Source organism: Labeo rohita, chromosome 16 (genome assembly GCF_022985175.1).
Source record: "Labeo rohita strain BAU-BD-2019 chromosome 16, IGBB_LRoh.1.0, whole genome shotgun sequence".
Classification (NCBI taxonomy): Eukaryota; Metazoa; Chordata; class Actinopteri; order Cypriniformes; family Cyprinidae; genus Labeo; species Labeo rohita.
Window position 1 is genome coordinate 13,879,498 of NC_066884.1, and position 16,815 is coordinate 13,896,312.

The 16,815-nt window shown below is 36.1% G+C and overlaps 1 protein-coding gene across 1 annotated transcript; it reads left to right on the forward strand.

Moving 5' to 3' along the window:
- The first annotated feature begins 20 nt into the window (after positions 1-20).
- mchr2a (melanin concentrating hormone receptor 2a) lies at positions 21-9,562 on the forward strand. The gene is made up of 5 exons (XM_051131788.1): positions 21-346; positions 1,385-1,594; positions 5,839-6,033; positions 6,558-6,677; positions 7,365-9,562. The coding sequence occupies exons 1-5, from the start codon at positions 123-125 to the stop codon at positions 7,675-7,677; spliced, it is 1,062 nt and encodes a 353-aa protein (XP_050987745.1). The 5' UTR covers positions 21-122; the 3' UTR covers positions 7,678-9,562.
- The last annotated feature ends 7,253 nt before the right edge of the window (positions 9,563-16,815 follow it).

Below are 16,815 nucleotides of genomic sequence, written 5' to 3' on the forward strand. Positions count from 1 at the left end.
GGACTAGTAACAAGGGGGCTGCATGTGCGCGCGCGCTGGTGAGAGTGGAGACGCCAGCGCGCATTGTGTGGTATGATGAGGATGCTGAAGCCCACGAGGACTTTCCATGGACAGACAAGTCGATGCAAATGATGAGCGCCATGGTGGAGTTGGAACCTGTTGTTTGGAACTTTACGCTCAAATTAGACAATGGAACGCGCGCTAATGAGACACTAGCAGGATATCCAGCAGATGAGTATTATAATATCGTTCACGTTACAGAAACCAAGATTCTCCCGGCATTTATTGGATTTTTGTGCTCAACCGGGCTTGTTGGAAATATTCTTGTTTTGGTGACGATTTTAAGGTGAGTTCACAGGTTGTTGGGGGGAAAACTCTCTGTTCTCTTTTTTTTTAATTTCATTTGCATTTGTTGGTATATTTAAAATAATAATAATAATAATAATACATTTAAATAATGACATCCACCTGGAATGGTGAGATATCTGTGGTTAAAGATTTTCTCTTTCTACATATACGAATAAATGTGTAAAGGTAGTTAGAACGAGTATGTCCAATTTCAAAGAAAAACAAATTATAATGTAATCATAGCAAATAATAAAGCACGTTTGTGAAGATTCAAGCATCTTTTTGAAATCATGGTTGAAAGGGTGTAACTGGATTTGATAGCTTTAATATTTGAATAGTTGTATTAAAATAAGCATACATTTAGATTTAACATCTGATTCATTTTCCATGTAAAGATTCTTCTAATATGGCAATATTAGATCAGATTAGATTAAAATATTTATTTTTGTTAATCAAAATGTATATTAGCCAAATCACTAATTAAAGATATATTATTTCCTATTTGTCTGATTTCTTTTCCATTATATCAAATCAATTGTTTTAATGATTTAATTCACAAGAATATATATATATATATTCTATATATTATACATATTCTACATACATGCATTCATGCATACATTCATAAACATATACATAAATACACACAGTCTACATACGTGCATACATACATACATAAATAATACCATATTCTGAAATATGACGCATAAGGGCCACACCAAAACAATACTAAGGGCTGATGTGAACAGAGATGTGAGCTGTGGACCATGGCACTGAAAATGGCTGATGTAAGTAACCTCTTTAATTAGCTGTGGAGGGATTCCTCCGAGGATTTTCACTGCTCCAGTGGATGGATTCATTTAGGAATTAGCCATGACCCAACCGCACTGGAGCTGTCAATCACTGGAGGTTATGTAACCTTGTTTATTGCTTCTTGCAACTTGCCATTTGAATTTTCACACATTTGTTGTTTCTTTAGCAGTGTCTCATCAAAGGACCACAGATCACAACAGGTTCTTTCTTGTCTTTTTTGCAGGTCTGCCAAGAAGACAGTGCCAGATGTGTATGTGGGGAATCTGGCTGTGGCCGACCTGGTCCACGTGACGGTCATGCCGTTCCTGATTCACCAGTGGGCGCGTGGAGGGCACTGGGTGTTCGGCAGCACCCTCTGCACCATCATCACCTCTCTTGATAACTGCAACCAGGTGGCGTGCGCTGCAGTCATGACCGCTATGAGTCTGGACAGGTGTGTGATCAGTGAAGGATTGATGCTGTGTGGATCAAATTATGCTGGAAAGAAAAAAAATAGATTTCCAGATCATAATTAAGATCTGGGTTTTCAGCAAATATAGCAATACAAGTGATCCATTTTTCATTTAAAGAGTCATTTTTATTTGGAAAAACAGATCATTTTAAATCAAATCTAAATTTTTACCTTAATCAAAATGTTTTTGTCTCTACTGCAGTGATGGACACAAAATCAAAAGTGCATTTCTATTGACCTAATGTGATAAGAAATGGTTGTGACTCATTATTTGATTCTGAGTGTCCTTATGCATGATTTTAAAAATATTCAGTGAAAAGTGACCTCTATGAATCATTAATGTTAGATTTAAATTTAATCTCCTTGAAAATAACAGCTCATGCTATGAATTCTCTGCTATGAAAGGAGACTGATGAATCTGCGGCAAACTGTTTTAAGGAGAAGTTGTTATAAAGTTATGTAACTGTGTAACTATAAAGTTTTGAGACAGGATTCTGATTTCTTACTTTTTTTTTTTTTTTTTTTTTTTTTTTTTTACAATGGCAGTGTATGTTGCTTTCATCATGAATTAGGATATTTTGTCCTTAACCCTATGATACATTAATTATTACATCAGCAAGGAAAGGGAAATAAAAATGCAGTTGTTTAAAATCAATTAATGATACATACTTAAATGAATTAATAAAAAAATTAATATAATTTCATAAATAAATAATTAATTTTTCTCTCCCCAAAATGATCTGTTTTGATGTTATAAGAAAATAGCTTAATGTTTATTAAAATATGTAAATACATTTATTTATTTATTTATTTATTTATATAATATATAAATAAATATATTTATTTGAGAGAGTGGTACATGTATTACAACAGAAAATAGTAAATATTTTAGTGGTACTTAATGCGTCACCATTTTCATCAGACGTTTTGTTTTTGTTTTGAAATAATATTGTTATAAATGGTGTAAATCTTTAATAGATTATTTTATAGTGAATACTTCGAAGTTTGTGCATGCATTTGATCACAGATTTTTTAAAAATTCTCTAAGAATTACTTATAATTCTCAATTAAATTAATGATTGAGTTTTCAATCACTGAATTGTTAGAGCTAGAATGGTATTTGATAAAAGTTTATTCGGTTTTGATGAAGCTTCTCATTGTGAATTGTATGTAGTTTTCGGATTGTGGAAATAATGTTGTGCAGTAATGTTGTTTTTATGCAGCACAAAGTCCAAACCAAGTGCGTCAGTGTCTCATTTAGAGCTGCGACACTAAAATCTCACCACTAGAGGCCACTCTTACCACAATTATAGATCATGCAGGTAAACTTATTTATGCAGCACAATTAAGAAAAACTCTTAGACCCAAAGTTCTGTAAAATTAGAAAAGCAAAATAAAAAATGAAGAAATAACAACATGAAATAAAAACAAGGAAATTTAAATGAATTAATAATTGCAATAAGATGAAAAATAGCTGCCTCAAACTGTTTCAAAAGGAATATAAATAAGGAATTAAATATTCATAATGTTGATAACAAGTTTATAATTTAATAAAGTCTAGTGTTTTTGTAAAATTCTTCACGCATAGGTTTTGCACAATGTATCATAGTCATATATTGTTACATAATACAGTATATGTAATGGTTAGAATGATTAGATTTTATGAGATGATAGACATAGACCAGGGATGCAAAGTGTGTTATTTGGACAGTTTTAGAGGTTGGCTGTCCACAATGCAGCGTTTGCAGTATACTGTTTCCTCCTTTCCTGTTTTAAAGTGGGTTATTTGCTGGGTTTGAGAAGATTATCTTAATTAACTAATGCCAAAGCACATCTCGGCTCAAGATGATTTAACACAGAGCTCATTCCCAGTTGCTTTTTCTTTAAACAACAAGATTGCCTGTCCTTTACAGTAAATGCCAGATCGTGTCTTCACCAGGAGAAAAATAGTGAAATGAGAAATGTTTTTAAAGGGCACCTATAATGCAAAATCCACTTTTACACGGTGTTTGGACATAAATGAGTGTTGGCAGTATGTGAACACATGCACCCTACAATAGCAAAAAAACACCCACTCCTTATTTTTTAACCAAAAAGGCATGTGGTTTTGAGGGGGGTCCCCGGTAAAAATTGCGTTCCAGGGGGTAAAATACACGTTTTTTGGTGGGGTTCCTCTGGTAAAATTTGCATTCCATAGGCTAAATATTATGTTATTGGGGTCGCTTCAACCTGTGGACAGGAAAAACAACCCGTGGCATTAATATGAAAATAACCCAATTCAACGGGAAAACCGCAGACTTGGCAACACTGTTCTCAAAGCAGTGTGATGTCACATTGTTTAGGCCCCGCCCACGGCCGCTGACTGACAGTCCTTAAGATGGGCTCACACTACAGGATTTTTAAAATCAAGATAATTTTAAAAAAAAACGTTTTGAAGCTTTTTTTTTCGTTAAAAATATAACTTTTTGTTTTTTGAAGTAACGGCAAAGCAGCCAGAGGAAGACTGGTCATGGTCTGTTTGAAAAATTTTGCCTTCTCAAATCATCACGAATTGCCTAAAATAAAATCTGTAGATATAAAATATCAGCGCTATCACTTTTTTGAGTGGAAACAATTTAAAATATTTCGTCATTTTTGCTGATAAAAGTAAAAATAATACATCATTCGGAACTGTAAATGGTCTACTTTTATTTGTGTGCACTCACAATATAAACAAAATGGTGCTTCTACAAAAGAAAAAACAAAACATGACACGCTTTCTGGCGTCTCAACAGGGGGTGCATTTCCCAAAAGCATCGTTAGCCAGCTATGGTCGCAAGTTCCGTCGTTACCAACATAGTTCAACGATTTGGTGTTTCCCGAAACAATAGTTAAAACGAACATTCGCAAACAGCGTCACAAACATAGGTGGTTGGAACTACAGCTCTCGACCTGTGGTTAGAAGCATAGTTCCTTGTTAGTAAGACATACGGGTTCAATGAATTATGCTTTTGGGCACCGTAAGCAAGCTAGCATGCAGTGCAATCTATATCTTCCATTCTATCTAAATATAAATGCATTTATTCGATGTATTTTTGCGCGTCCTCTGCAAATGCCGTTTTTGAATAGTGCACATGTGCAAATGCCTAAGGGAACTCTGTAGTATGCCGTAAGAGCCTAAACTCAGCGCCGTAGGGGCGTAAAAACGTCGAGGCCCGTCAGTCTTGGGCTGAAATGCAGGCCTCTACCGGGGCATATTGTAACGGTCTGGGTGTTGGTCCCTTTAAGACCTGCCTTTCCCTGCCTCTGCACTCATGGATATATGCTGGAAGAACACAGTGTGTTATCTGTCGCTGTTGCACCAGTTCCTTAAGTAATAATACACAAGTTGATGGTGACCTGCCTCCTGTGGTTCTTTCCTGACGTCCCACAGGTTACAGTATCAGCCAGTAGCCTAATTTCATTGCCATCAAGTGTTTCACCTTCAGTAAAAACGAATCAAAATGCATACATTTCAAGTGAAACGGGAAAAAGACACGGAAAATCTGGAAAGCAGCGTGCACATTTCTGGTTAAAACTGAAAGGCCATCAACTGACACTTAAAACGGGAAGCATCGCCAGATTCGTCCACAGTTTAGTAAACGCTGGCAACCTCTTTAAGTTACTCTTGACTACGCTGTATTGACTGCTTTGGTGCGTGGCAGTAAGGTAGAGCATTGATTCGATGCTTATCCGAAAAAGATTTTTTCTTTTGCTTTTTTCCCCCAATTTTTTTGACTCAAGAGTCAGATATCGCCCATGATTATCAGTATATTGATACATGTTTTGAGGGTGGTTCCCTGTTACAAATCGCATTCCTGGAGGTAAAATACCTTTTTTTGGCAGGGTTCCCCTGGTCAAATTAGCATTCCAGGAGCTAAATATACCTTACTGGGGTCGCTTCAAGTGATACAAGTGATATCACACACCAAAATAGCTGTTTTTTAGACATGCCCCAAAAATGACATTTTCCAAATGTTGTATAAATAATCTGTGTGGTTTTTTGAGCTGAAACTTCACAGACACATTATGGGGACACCCAAGACCAATATTACATCTTGTTAAAAGAGGCATAATAGGTGCCATTTAAATTGGAAAATTTTGCTTCTCATATCAGACAACTAATTAAGTGATAAACAACATATATTTGTCTGAACATACATATATGGGTAGTAAAATCTACATTGTTTTTCATTTATGTACTTCAGATACCTGGCCCTTGTTCATCCATTTCGCCTGCTGAGTCTCAGGACCAGATCCAGGACGATCCGTATTAACCTGTTTGTGTGGGCAGCCTCTTTCATCATGGTTCTGCCTGCCTGGGTTCATGCCAAAGTGATCCGCTTCAGGGACGGGCTAGAGAGCTGTTCGCTGAACCTGGTCTCTCCCAAAGAAGTGCTCTGGTAATTGGTTCTGCTTTACTTGTGTGCTATAACCTGCTGCACAGGTCTGATTATCCTTCCATCTCTCACCTCCTGTTTATTTTTTATTGACATAGTTCTGCTTTGAAGTCTGGATTCTGTGCTTTTGTTACTCTATTGTTACACAATCATCTACTGAAAAGAAAAAGAAAACGGCTCACAAACAAATTGCTGTTTTTGACGTACCATTTTCAGCATTTTGTTTGAGAACTGCTACAAAGCCTGAAAAGTTATATAGATTCTTTTTTTCCCTGGCAGAGTACAGTAAAAAAGAAAAAAAAGTTATTATTTCTATTCTATTTTCTATATTCTAAGTTATTTTCTATTATTTGCTGTATTCAGCATAGTGGCACATAGGTTTATAGGCACTTAAAAGCAACACAATCTGTACAGAAGTCTGCAGCCCCATCCTTCTTGTTTAATTAAAATAAGTGGAGAGGGAGATGACAAGGGTTTAAAGCTCTTCTCACTCATGAATGATAACGTGTGTCTTCATATATCTGTAGGTATACACTCTACCAGACTGTGACCTCCTTCTTCCTGCCATTACCTCTCATTCTCATCTGCTATATACTGATTCTCTGCTACTCCTGGAGAATGTATCGCAAGAACAAAAAGGCTCACAGGTGACTTTACCTTCATTACAGCAAGTTAATCTGCAAATTTAATTGCTTGTGAATTCTTTTGACTGGCTTGACTTTTCTAGTTAGGTCTACGCTGGCTTTGTTCATTAATATTTCATTCACCAGCCATAAAGAGAATATCTACTGCAAAGAGAATTTCTTGTATGAAGCTGTCAAATGTAACATCCCTTTTGAGAATTATCCTGCTTATACAGTAGAAATGTTTAGTTTAAAACTGACAGCATATACTGATTTAGTTTAATGGGCTAAACCATGAATTCAAAGTCATTTGTATTAAAAATATCTTAGATTAAAAAAAAAAATGCAGTAATTTTGGAGGGAGTTTAAAGCAGAAAGATGAAGCTAAAATTATATAAAAGCACTTACAGTCATGCCAAAATTTAGTCAGACACCTTAAATAATCCTCACATTATTACAGTTTATTCAATTTAGTTTAGAAAATGGTAATAAAATATGACAGTAACTCAAGAGAAAAACTGTGTATTTCCTTCTGGAGCATCAGTGAGTATTTGAACTTTTAAGTGTTTTAACATTTTGCAGATTCTGCAAGGTGTATGTAAACTTTTGACTTCAACTGTATATATTAAATGTGTAACTACCCTAATTTTAGATGCAATATTTAGACTACATACTGCATGACCAAATCCTACATTCCCCACTTTCTCTCAGGTATAACACCAGCTTGCCTCGGGAGCGCGTGGTCCGCCTCACAAAAATGGTCCTGGTTCTCGTAGCGGTTTTCCTGGTCAGTGTCGGGCCGTACCACGTCCTGCAGCTGGTTAACCTGAGCGTACCTAGCCCCTCATTAGCATACCACACCTGCTACTACCTGTCTGTGTGCTTGAGCTACGCCGCCAGCAGCATAAACCCCTTCATCTACATTCTGCTGAGCGGACACTTCCGCCACAGGCTGGTCTGCCGGGATACACCCAGCATGCCGAGTGTGGAACGGGAAATCCAAGCCCCCCGCTCAAGTTTTTAGATTGAATTCACACTGAAACACACATAACACTGTAAATGGATAAACCAATGCACAAGCCTTGGTTGATCATAGGCAAAGCACAATTGTTTTGGAGAAAGATTCCTGTTTCTTGTTTTCAGTTGGGAGTTCATAAAAGAGGCATGGGATGTTTTATATGTGCATGTATGCATGTTTTGCACCTTTTACAGTAGGCCTATGTTGTAAATGTTGTGCTGTTATTTATCGTTTAATGTGGTATTTTGGCTCCCTCTACTGTTTAGTTTTTAAAAAGGCTTTATCAAGCCAACATATAAAGTTTGTCTTTACAAACTTTATTTTCCTATCTAAAAATTACATTAATTTTTTTTTGCGTGGCATCTTGATTTGCAATGATGATATAAATGATGATTTAAATTTCTATTTCCTTTCATTTCAAATTTGAATTGCAATTATACAATTCAAATTGTGGAATTGAAAAGGCATGTCTGCCTTTAATTGAAATCGAATTAATGTTTTGAAGGGAAACAATTTGCAGTTTCAGACTGCATTCATTTGTGGCCCGCAGTATTCATCACTGGAGAAAATACAATAATAATAATAACTGTGTTCGGGGCACAGATGTAGAGCTCATTGTGGCCTTGTACTATAATATGACTCTGTTTTGTGGTTTTAAGCTTGTTTGTATTTGAAAATGTGATAATTTATTTTCTTGTGAATGTTAAATTGTGTTATCAACAGGTTTTGAAGGAAAATTCATAATACCAGCAATGGCTGCTTTGTACTGTACAGATTGTATTGAGGCACGTGAGCATGTTTTCACTCAACTTGTGTGAGTGCATCGCCATTGTTACACACAAGATAAATCAATATTGCTCGGGACAAAAAGTTGCCGTCATGCAGAAATCCTTCAAGGGCATTTTGGGATTGTCTGGTGTGTACTGGACATCATGATGAAGTGGCTGGCAGCTTTTAAGAGTGAGGTCACTGACCAGACGGGCAGAGATGCAGGGATCTGTTTGCCGCCCAGCTCCCAGAGTGGGATCAATTCTCCGACCAGACCACAGACAGACAAGGACCGCGTCTGACCTAAAGCGTGCCTGGCGGCAATGACTGGAATCTAACCCCAATGCTCCGTCTCTCTCTCTCTCTCTGTTTCTCTGTTACATCTTTAATGGCCTAATAAGCCAGCCAGAGGCAAAATACCAACTGGTGTGTTCAAATACTTGTCAATATTAGTGTTTCAGTGCCAACATAGCTTGTTGAGACCATGCGTTTCAATACTATTCAATACAATAATATACAAACTGTTGTGCAATCGGCTTTGTCAGTGATTCCAGTGCAGCAATAAAGATTCTGCCTGGGCAGGAAGGTGCTTTTGCATTCTTCTATAAAGCACATGATGCAAAGTCTTTGCCTTGTATATTTCCCATTACATCAGTTTTCTCTTTCTCAAACTATGAATTATCATTCTGGTCCCTGAGCGAGATGACTGGCTATTGCTGCTGCTGCTAATCTGACATTGTTTGACCTTGTTTGGGACTTGCTTCATATGGCACTGACCTTGTTACTTCCACCTCAGCAGTTTGGCTGCCTAATTGTGTCATGTTTTTCACACACTGGCTTGTTTTTATGTTAATTTTATATTGAAAGATTATTTATTGCATTGTAAATGTATGTTAAGGGTGCTTTGTTTTAATTTGTGAATGTGTCATTTTTCCCTCAAAATTCTATTTATGGCAGATTATTAGTAGTAGGATTGATAGTAGTAGAAAATCCTAAATTTCCCTAGGCTAGTGGAACTGTACAGGCGACAAATAAACACGTTTTCCTGTTTATGTCACTAAAATGGAAAATGCCGAATATTTTTGAAAATGCATATCCGCATCTTTCACTTCAGATGTGATGGACGTACATATACCACAAAATTTGATTTATTTTTTCACCAGTAGAGGGCATGGGCTGACAATTTTCCCAGCATACAGAGTTGACAGATGCATTTGAAAACGAGGCAAAATACGTAAGCAATGTATAGTCAGTCGAATCAGTTAATTCATCATGTCTTTTAAATACCGTATATAGACTATAAATTGCAGCTTATATGCAAGATCAATGAATCTTTCTCTCTGTGAATATTTATGTGCAAGTTCCTTGTATAATTTTGTGGCCTGCTGATACATTTAATGTATAATAACACAATTCCCTGGAATACATTTTCGATCAAAAAAGACCGCTAAACTATATATATATTATATTATTTCACTGTTGTCAAACCGGGTCTACTTTCATGTCTCTAGTACTACTCCGCGAATTTCTCTATTTTCTCTATTTTTATCAACGCAGAGAATAAAACGGTTAATACCGTTGTAAAAATGGTCTTGGACCATTGGACCAGTTCATTTTAGTATTAAATTAATTATGTTTTATTGAGAATAAAACTGGATAAGGCTACAACCAGAGAGATTGAACGTTAAGGACTATTTTTCTTCGCGTATTCATAAAATCATTTAAACTGAAATTAATTTTTCATATCAGTTTGTGTCGTATGTAGCCGTAAATGAGATACAGTAAACATAAAATATAAATGATATAAAAGAACATTATTTACATTAGCCCTTTCTAGTGTGATGTGCTAGACGTGCATATGCAAGTTATTTCTCTCTCTTTCTGTTTTTATATATATATATATATATATATATATTATATGTTAATATTATGTACACAGGAATATTTTAACAAATAATTAACTTTTGATTTATTAAAATTATCTTATGTGAGCTTCATTCCGCTAACATCAACTCATTCCCACGGTTAACTTTAAGAAAACACCAGTCTTTAAAACTGTAAAACAATTTGGCGCTGCTACTTTCGCACTCTCACAAATGACCTCGGTTATTTAGTCGTTTTAATGTAAGATTAATATTCCCGGACGTGTCTGTACATGGTGAAACCTGTGTGAAGAGATAAGCACAGGTTTTCGCCTGAGAGGCAATGGTGCGCGCAGGTTTCCCGACAGCCTGTTGTTTCGCGCGCGGGTACCACGCGCAGAAACCAAGCGAGAATGAAGGGCCTGACAACTTCTTTGTTAATTGGAACAGGCTTCTCGCTATGTGTGCAGCGAGGGTGGTGAAAAGCCCGAGATATAAGATGACAAGTGTGAGCACGAAGTACAGTCGCGTTTAATTAATTTTCCTTTTTCCCTTGGGAGCCGCGCTGGGCTCGTTTGTGATACATTTCGACCTGTAATCGACGAAATAACTCGCAATTGCAGTATTCCATCCATTTGGAAGCGCCTTTGTGTTTGTGGAATCAATGTGGGGCTGCCTGACTCACATGTATAAAGTGAAAACCATAAATATACTCAAGCTGACCTAGAGATTAAAGTTATTGTCACATTGCTGTGTAGGCTGCCAGAATGTAGGCCTAGGAAATGTGTGGAAGTGTCACTGCACCTGCCCCTGCCCCTGAGCTCAACGAAAACATTGGACTCCCATAGTGGTAAGTTAACAGTTTATTGGTTTTAAAAATGTTCACTTTGGGTTTCCATTCATATTAACAACATTTTATGGCAATATTTCCTACTTAAATTGATATTTGTTTAACCATATAAAACACATTTAGTCATTAAACACCAAATGTGAAAGTTCTGTAGGTGGTGCACAAGATGTTATAAAAGCTGACTAGACTATATTTAGTTTTTAATTCATTAAAACACTTCATATTATCCCAAATACACTGCATACGGACAGCTACAGGTCACTTAAATTTCTAGTGGAGGCATTAAATCAAAAACTATACAGGTCTGGTATAGAGGGTTTGCACTTACGTCACGGTTTGGTCAGTTACCCAGATGGACGGCCATATTGGAGATACTCGGATGTAAACAACACCATTGATTGCATTATTGATGTACTATAAAATGTTTTTCTGCTAATTTATGCTGTCTAAACCACGGAAATGTGTGGAAGTTGCTAAATTATATAGAGAAGCACTTAGTAAGCAGGAAAGGGTGCAATATTTTGACAAACCTAAGTTGGGCTAATAGGTGGTAAAGGTACGTGCAGATGTTAGATGTTAGCCTAATATTTCACCTACCTGACTGGAAATGATAAGAACAAACACAAATGTTGTCAAGATTCTTGTTCTGGAAATCCTGGATCAGTTTGGCCATCCACAAACGCCTTTTGTTCCTCAGTTTTTTTGAACTCTTCTCCTTGATTTGTTATAACTTTTGGCAGTTTATAGTACTCCAACCCCCCCCGGTTTCACAGACCAGGCTTAGGCCTCCTAGACTAAGAGGTAAGTCTAAGCTATTTTAACCCAAAGAAACTTGCACTGACTGATCTTAAAATATATCAGTCCCTTTGTTTTGTCTCAAGACGCACATCAGTAATGTTTTTTTTTTGCTGCACGTGTATAAAAAATAAATTAAATTAAATAAGGCTAAGGCTAAGCCCGTCTATGAAACCGGGCCCAAATGTTTTTCCTGGTCTGACCGATTAGTACAGCTCAAAACGTAACAATAACTGACCATTTTCAGCAGCAATAATCAGCAAAATATGCAAGTTTCATTCAGTTCAGTGGCATTGTTTACGTTTAGTGCTGCCAAAATGGCCAATTGAGGACGCGTTGTGAGAACACTGTAATGTATCAGATGTTTGATATACAGTATGTGTTTGTATATGTATATATATATATATTTTAAAATATCTTTTAGTGGCATATTTTGACTGAATTTTCAGTTTTGGGCGAACTGTCGCTTTAAATTAAATTTGTTCACCCAAAAATGAAGGTTCTGTCATTTACTCACCCTCAAAAAGAAAAAAAATCATGAGAGAATTTTCATTTTTGGGTGAACTATCACTTAAAGGATAAATTTTAGGATGATTAGTAGTATTATTTGGATGCCTTTTTATATTCAGATTGATTTAGTGAAAGCAATATCATACAAAATATAAACCTCTAAGCGTTTTCTTCCACATACTCTCAGTTTGTGTGAGGTAACCGTGATGTTTAGTAGACCAAAAATGTTGATTCGACCAAGTTGTTATTTGACTATGCAAAAGCATGGTGCACATTGCACATTTCCCGCTCCCACAACCGCGGCACATGCTCGTGTGGCTTGTGCTGATTATCCAGCCTCCACAACTCCAGATGGATCAACACATGCTGAAAATGCGACAAACCAAGATGCAGTTTTCCATCTGACCTCAATCTATCACTTCTGTTAGCCTGTATAAATGTCAGCGTGCTTCCAGTCTCAGACCCGGGGAGTAAAACGAAATCTTGTCGTCATCTTCTAAGTCGTTCGAACAGCATCATCAGAGTTTGTTTGCACGTTAATTGAATCAGTGTGTGTGGGCTTTGCTTTAACCTGTTGTCATGTCATGGGCATTCTTGCCTGGTAGACTTTTTTATTACCCTCAAGTCTGATACTTTTAAAGGTGGAGAGCTTTTTTATGTATAAAGACCTTGGTTTTATATTGAAATCAATAGCAACCGAGTGGGTTTGTTGTGGCTGATCTAGCTTTGTGTCACGTAGTTTAAGATGTACATGATCAGATTAACCTTAGAAGCAGGTTAGAAGACAAAGGGCGCAGAAATCACCTGTACCGAACACGAGCCGGGCCGCTTTAATGGTTTTTGAAACGATTACATGCATTCTAATGGAGAACATTAACATGCATGCGTTTGAAACAATAGCGTCCCTCATTGTTTCTCCATTCTTCATTAATGCTGTAATTCAGTGCAAAATGATTGACTGCCAAGTTTTGTGAACATCAAAGCTTTTTTTTAAATATAATTTCCCCCCAACCAGAAATCCCATTAAATTAACATGCATTTTGAATCTTTTGCCCAATAAGTTGCTTAATGAATTGTGAGGGGCATTGACAATGAACAAGGCCTCACATTAATGTCAGAATTAGACATTTAAAATATTGTGTGTGTGTTGTCCATTTTAAATCGGGCTGAGATAGTGTGTGATACGAGTGAGGTCTCCAGTGCTCTTCATGCCCCGTTAATAACCTGGCCTGCTTTGATGTGGCAGTGTGGAGCGAGGTGGCTCTTTCTCTGCATCACTTGTGGCATGTAAATCCGGCCAGCATTTTATCTCCTTACCTGCTCAAGGGGTGACTGGATTTGCTCTGGCTGCCTGTATATGCACTCTGTTGTAGCGTGAGTCATGAGATGTCACCTACCCAATAGGCCACTCACAAACGCTACGGGAAGAATGTGCTTGTGTGTATTTGCTTTTCTGTTCATTAGATGTTGCTGTTTTCTTGGTATGGCATTCAGTTAATGTAACACTAAACATGAATATAAACATGGGCAATGCTCTATTTCTGAAGGGCTTTTAGTATTTGTAACATGGGTTTATGTCTCATAATTGTGACTTTGTAATGTGACTTTTTTTCAGTAACACTTTACAATAAGGTGTCATTTGTTAACCTTACTTAATGTGTTAACTAACATGAACGAACAATGAACAATACTTGATTACTTTATTACACTATGTTTTCATCTTTGTTCATGTTAGTTATTAAAAATACAGTTGTTTATTGTTTGTTCATGTTAATGTTAACTAATGTAAACGCAACTTGTGCTTTTAATAATGCATTAGTAAATGCTGAAATTAACATTACCTAAGATTAATAAATGCTGTAAAGGTATTGTTCATTCTTAGTTCATGTTAACTAATGTACCTTATTGTAAAGTGTTACCCTTTTTTCTTAATATACATATATATATATATATTTTTTTTTTTACAATACATTTTTTTACAATTATACAGACTGTTATAATTCTCATTTTCGATTTTCACATCATTTATACACCTTATAACTTCGGCCTTATATCTCCCAATGCAACTTTGTCTCTTAATAATGACTTTGTTATTGCATATTTATATTGTAGAGCACAATATTTCTCATTTTATTCTTTGTTTGTCTTATTGTCGACTTAGTTGCTAATAATTTAGATTTTTTTTTTTCGTAATTGCCACTTTCTTATATAAACTGCCATTCAAAAGTTTGAGATCAGTAAGATTTTGAGTGTTTTATCATTAGTCTATTATGAGTCATCAAGGCTGCATTTACTTGATCAACAATACTGAAAAAAAAACATTATTATTATTCAAGAAAAGAAAGAATAAACATTTACAGATCACAAATTTTTAAATGGAGGTTTCTATTGTTACAAGAGATTTCTATTTTAAATAAGTGCTGTTCTTTTTATCTTTTTATTTATTAAAATCATGAAAGTATCACAGGTTAAAAAAAAAAACAGCAAAACCGTTTTCAACACTGATAATAAATCAGCATATTAGAATGATTTACTTGGAAAACAGTAATTTAACATTGAAAAATATTTCACAATATTACATTTTTTTCTGTATTTTTGATCAAATAAATGCAGCCTTGATGAGCATAAGAAACGTCTTTAAAAAACATTAAAAATTGTACTGATCCCAAACATTTGAACGGCAGTTATCTTATTATTTATGTATTTATTTTTGCGATTTTGTCTTAATTTCTCACAATGTGTCTCGCAATTTGATCTCTGTGTCACAATGTGACTTATCATCTTTTACAATTTTATTTCTTTGTTTCTTGTAATTGGACCTTTATATGTGACCCTGGACCACAAAACCAGCCATAAGGGTCAATTTTTTTTAATTGAGATTTATACATCATCTGAAAGCTGAATAAATAAAGTTTCCATTGATGCATGGCATTAGGATAGGACAATATTTGGCAGAGATACAACTATTTGAAAATCTGCAGTCTGATGGTCCAAAAATTGAGTTTTGATATATTTGTGGTAGGAAATGTACAGAATATCTTCATAGAACATAATCTTTAATTAATATCCTAATGATTTTTGGCATAAGAAAATCGATAATCTTGACCCGAACAACGTATTATTGGCTATTGCTACAAATGTACCTGTGATACTTGTAACTGGTTTGTGGTCCGGGGTCACATATTGTCTTTATATTTCGCAATTTCATCATTTATATCTTGCAGTGTAACTATTTATTGTAATTTCTATATTGTTTCTTGTAATAAATGTAACTATATTCATGATTATCTTTTTATTTTTTTATGCTGATGTGTCAACAGGCTTCCATATGCTTGTCTAAGGGTAAATTGTAATGTTATAAAAACTGTATGCTTTAAATTATAATGTTTGCGATTACACTGATTTCTGATCTCATGTTTTTGAAACATAGCAGTTAAGGTCTGGTTTATTGCATGTCAATCATTTCTATAATTTTGTTCATTGACCAGTTCTGGCCAAAGCATCTCTTATGCAATCATACAGTGTCAAAACTGCACTCTATTGTGCATTTGGTTGGTTAAAAACACATTTGTTGTCTTGCGCTAACCCAGAAAGAGCACGTCGAATCGCCCTCTTGACCTTGAGATGAATGGCTGCCCAAACCAGTCCCTGCTACACATTACCATTTAAATGATCCGAGGAGAAGGTTAGGTCAGCTCATTTGATGTTGAAATGCAAACAGAGATCAAAGGAGAGAACTCGCAATGGCCTATATTTACAGTAGTCGGTCTTGGATTGGTGTGTTCGGTGGCAGAGGTGCGGCACATTGTCTGTGTGTATGTGTTAGACAAGAGAGTTTTGTAGGAGGGAAGAGCACATTGTCTATTTGTTCTGCTTGGTCCTCGTGGGTAGATAGCTCATTAACCATTGTGGCCTGGCACAATAGCCAAGAGCGCCGGCTGCATGGGTACAACAAGTCCAGCACAATACCTGTAAACAGCCAGCGGCTTAATTGAAAATGGCCTCTGGGATCACCAGGCTGTCATAACAATAATAGACTTGTATAGGTGCATAATATCAAAATTGCAGAGACCTATCGGTGGAGAGTACATGTGTGTGATTGTGGTTTCTCAGCGAAACACTGCTTTAATGATGTTGCAACGTTTTCCGGCTATTTTTAAGAGACGCATGTGTACTAGCTGAGTTTTTGTTTAACACACTCTTATCTGTTTGCTCCTGTTCCAGGTCACCGAATGACCACCACTCACCTTCAGTCATCACCTGAGACAAGAAAAGACTGAAAGATCCAAAACAAGAGGATGAATGGACAACAGTATGTGGTAATAAAAGTAATCCAATCAGATAAAAGACTAGTGCAAA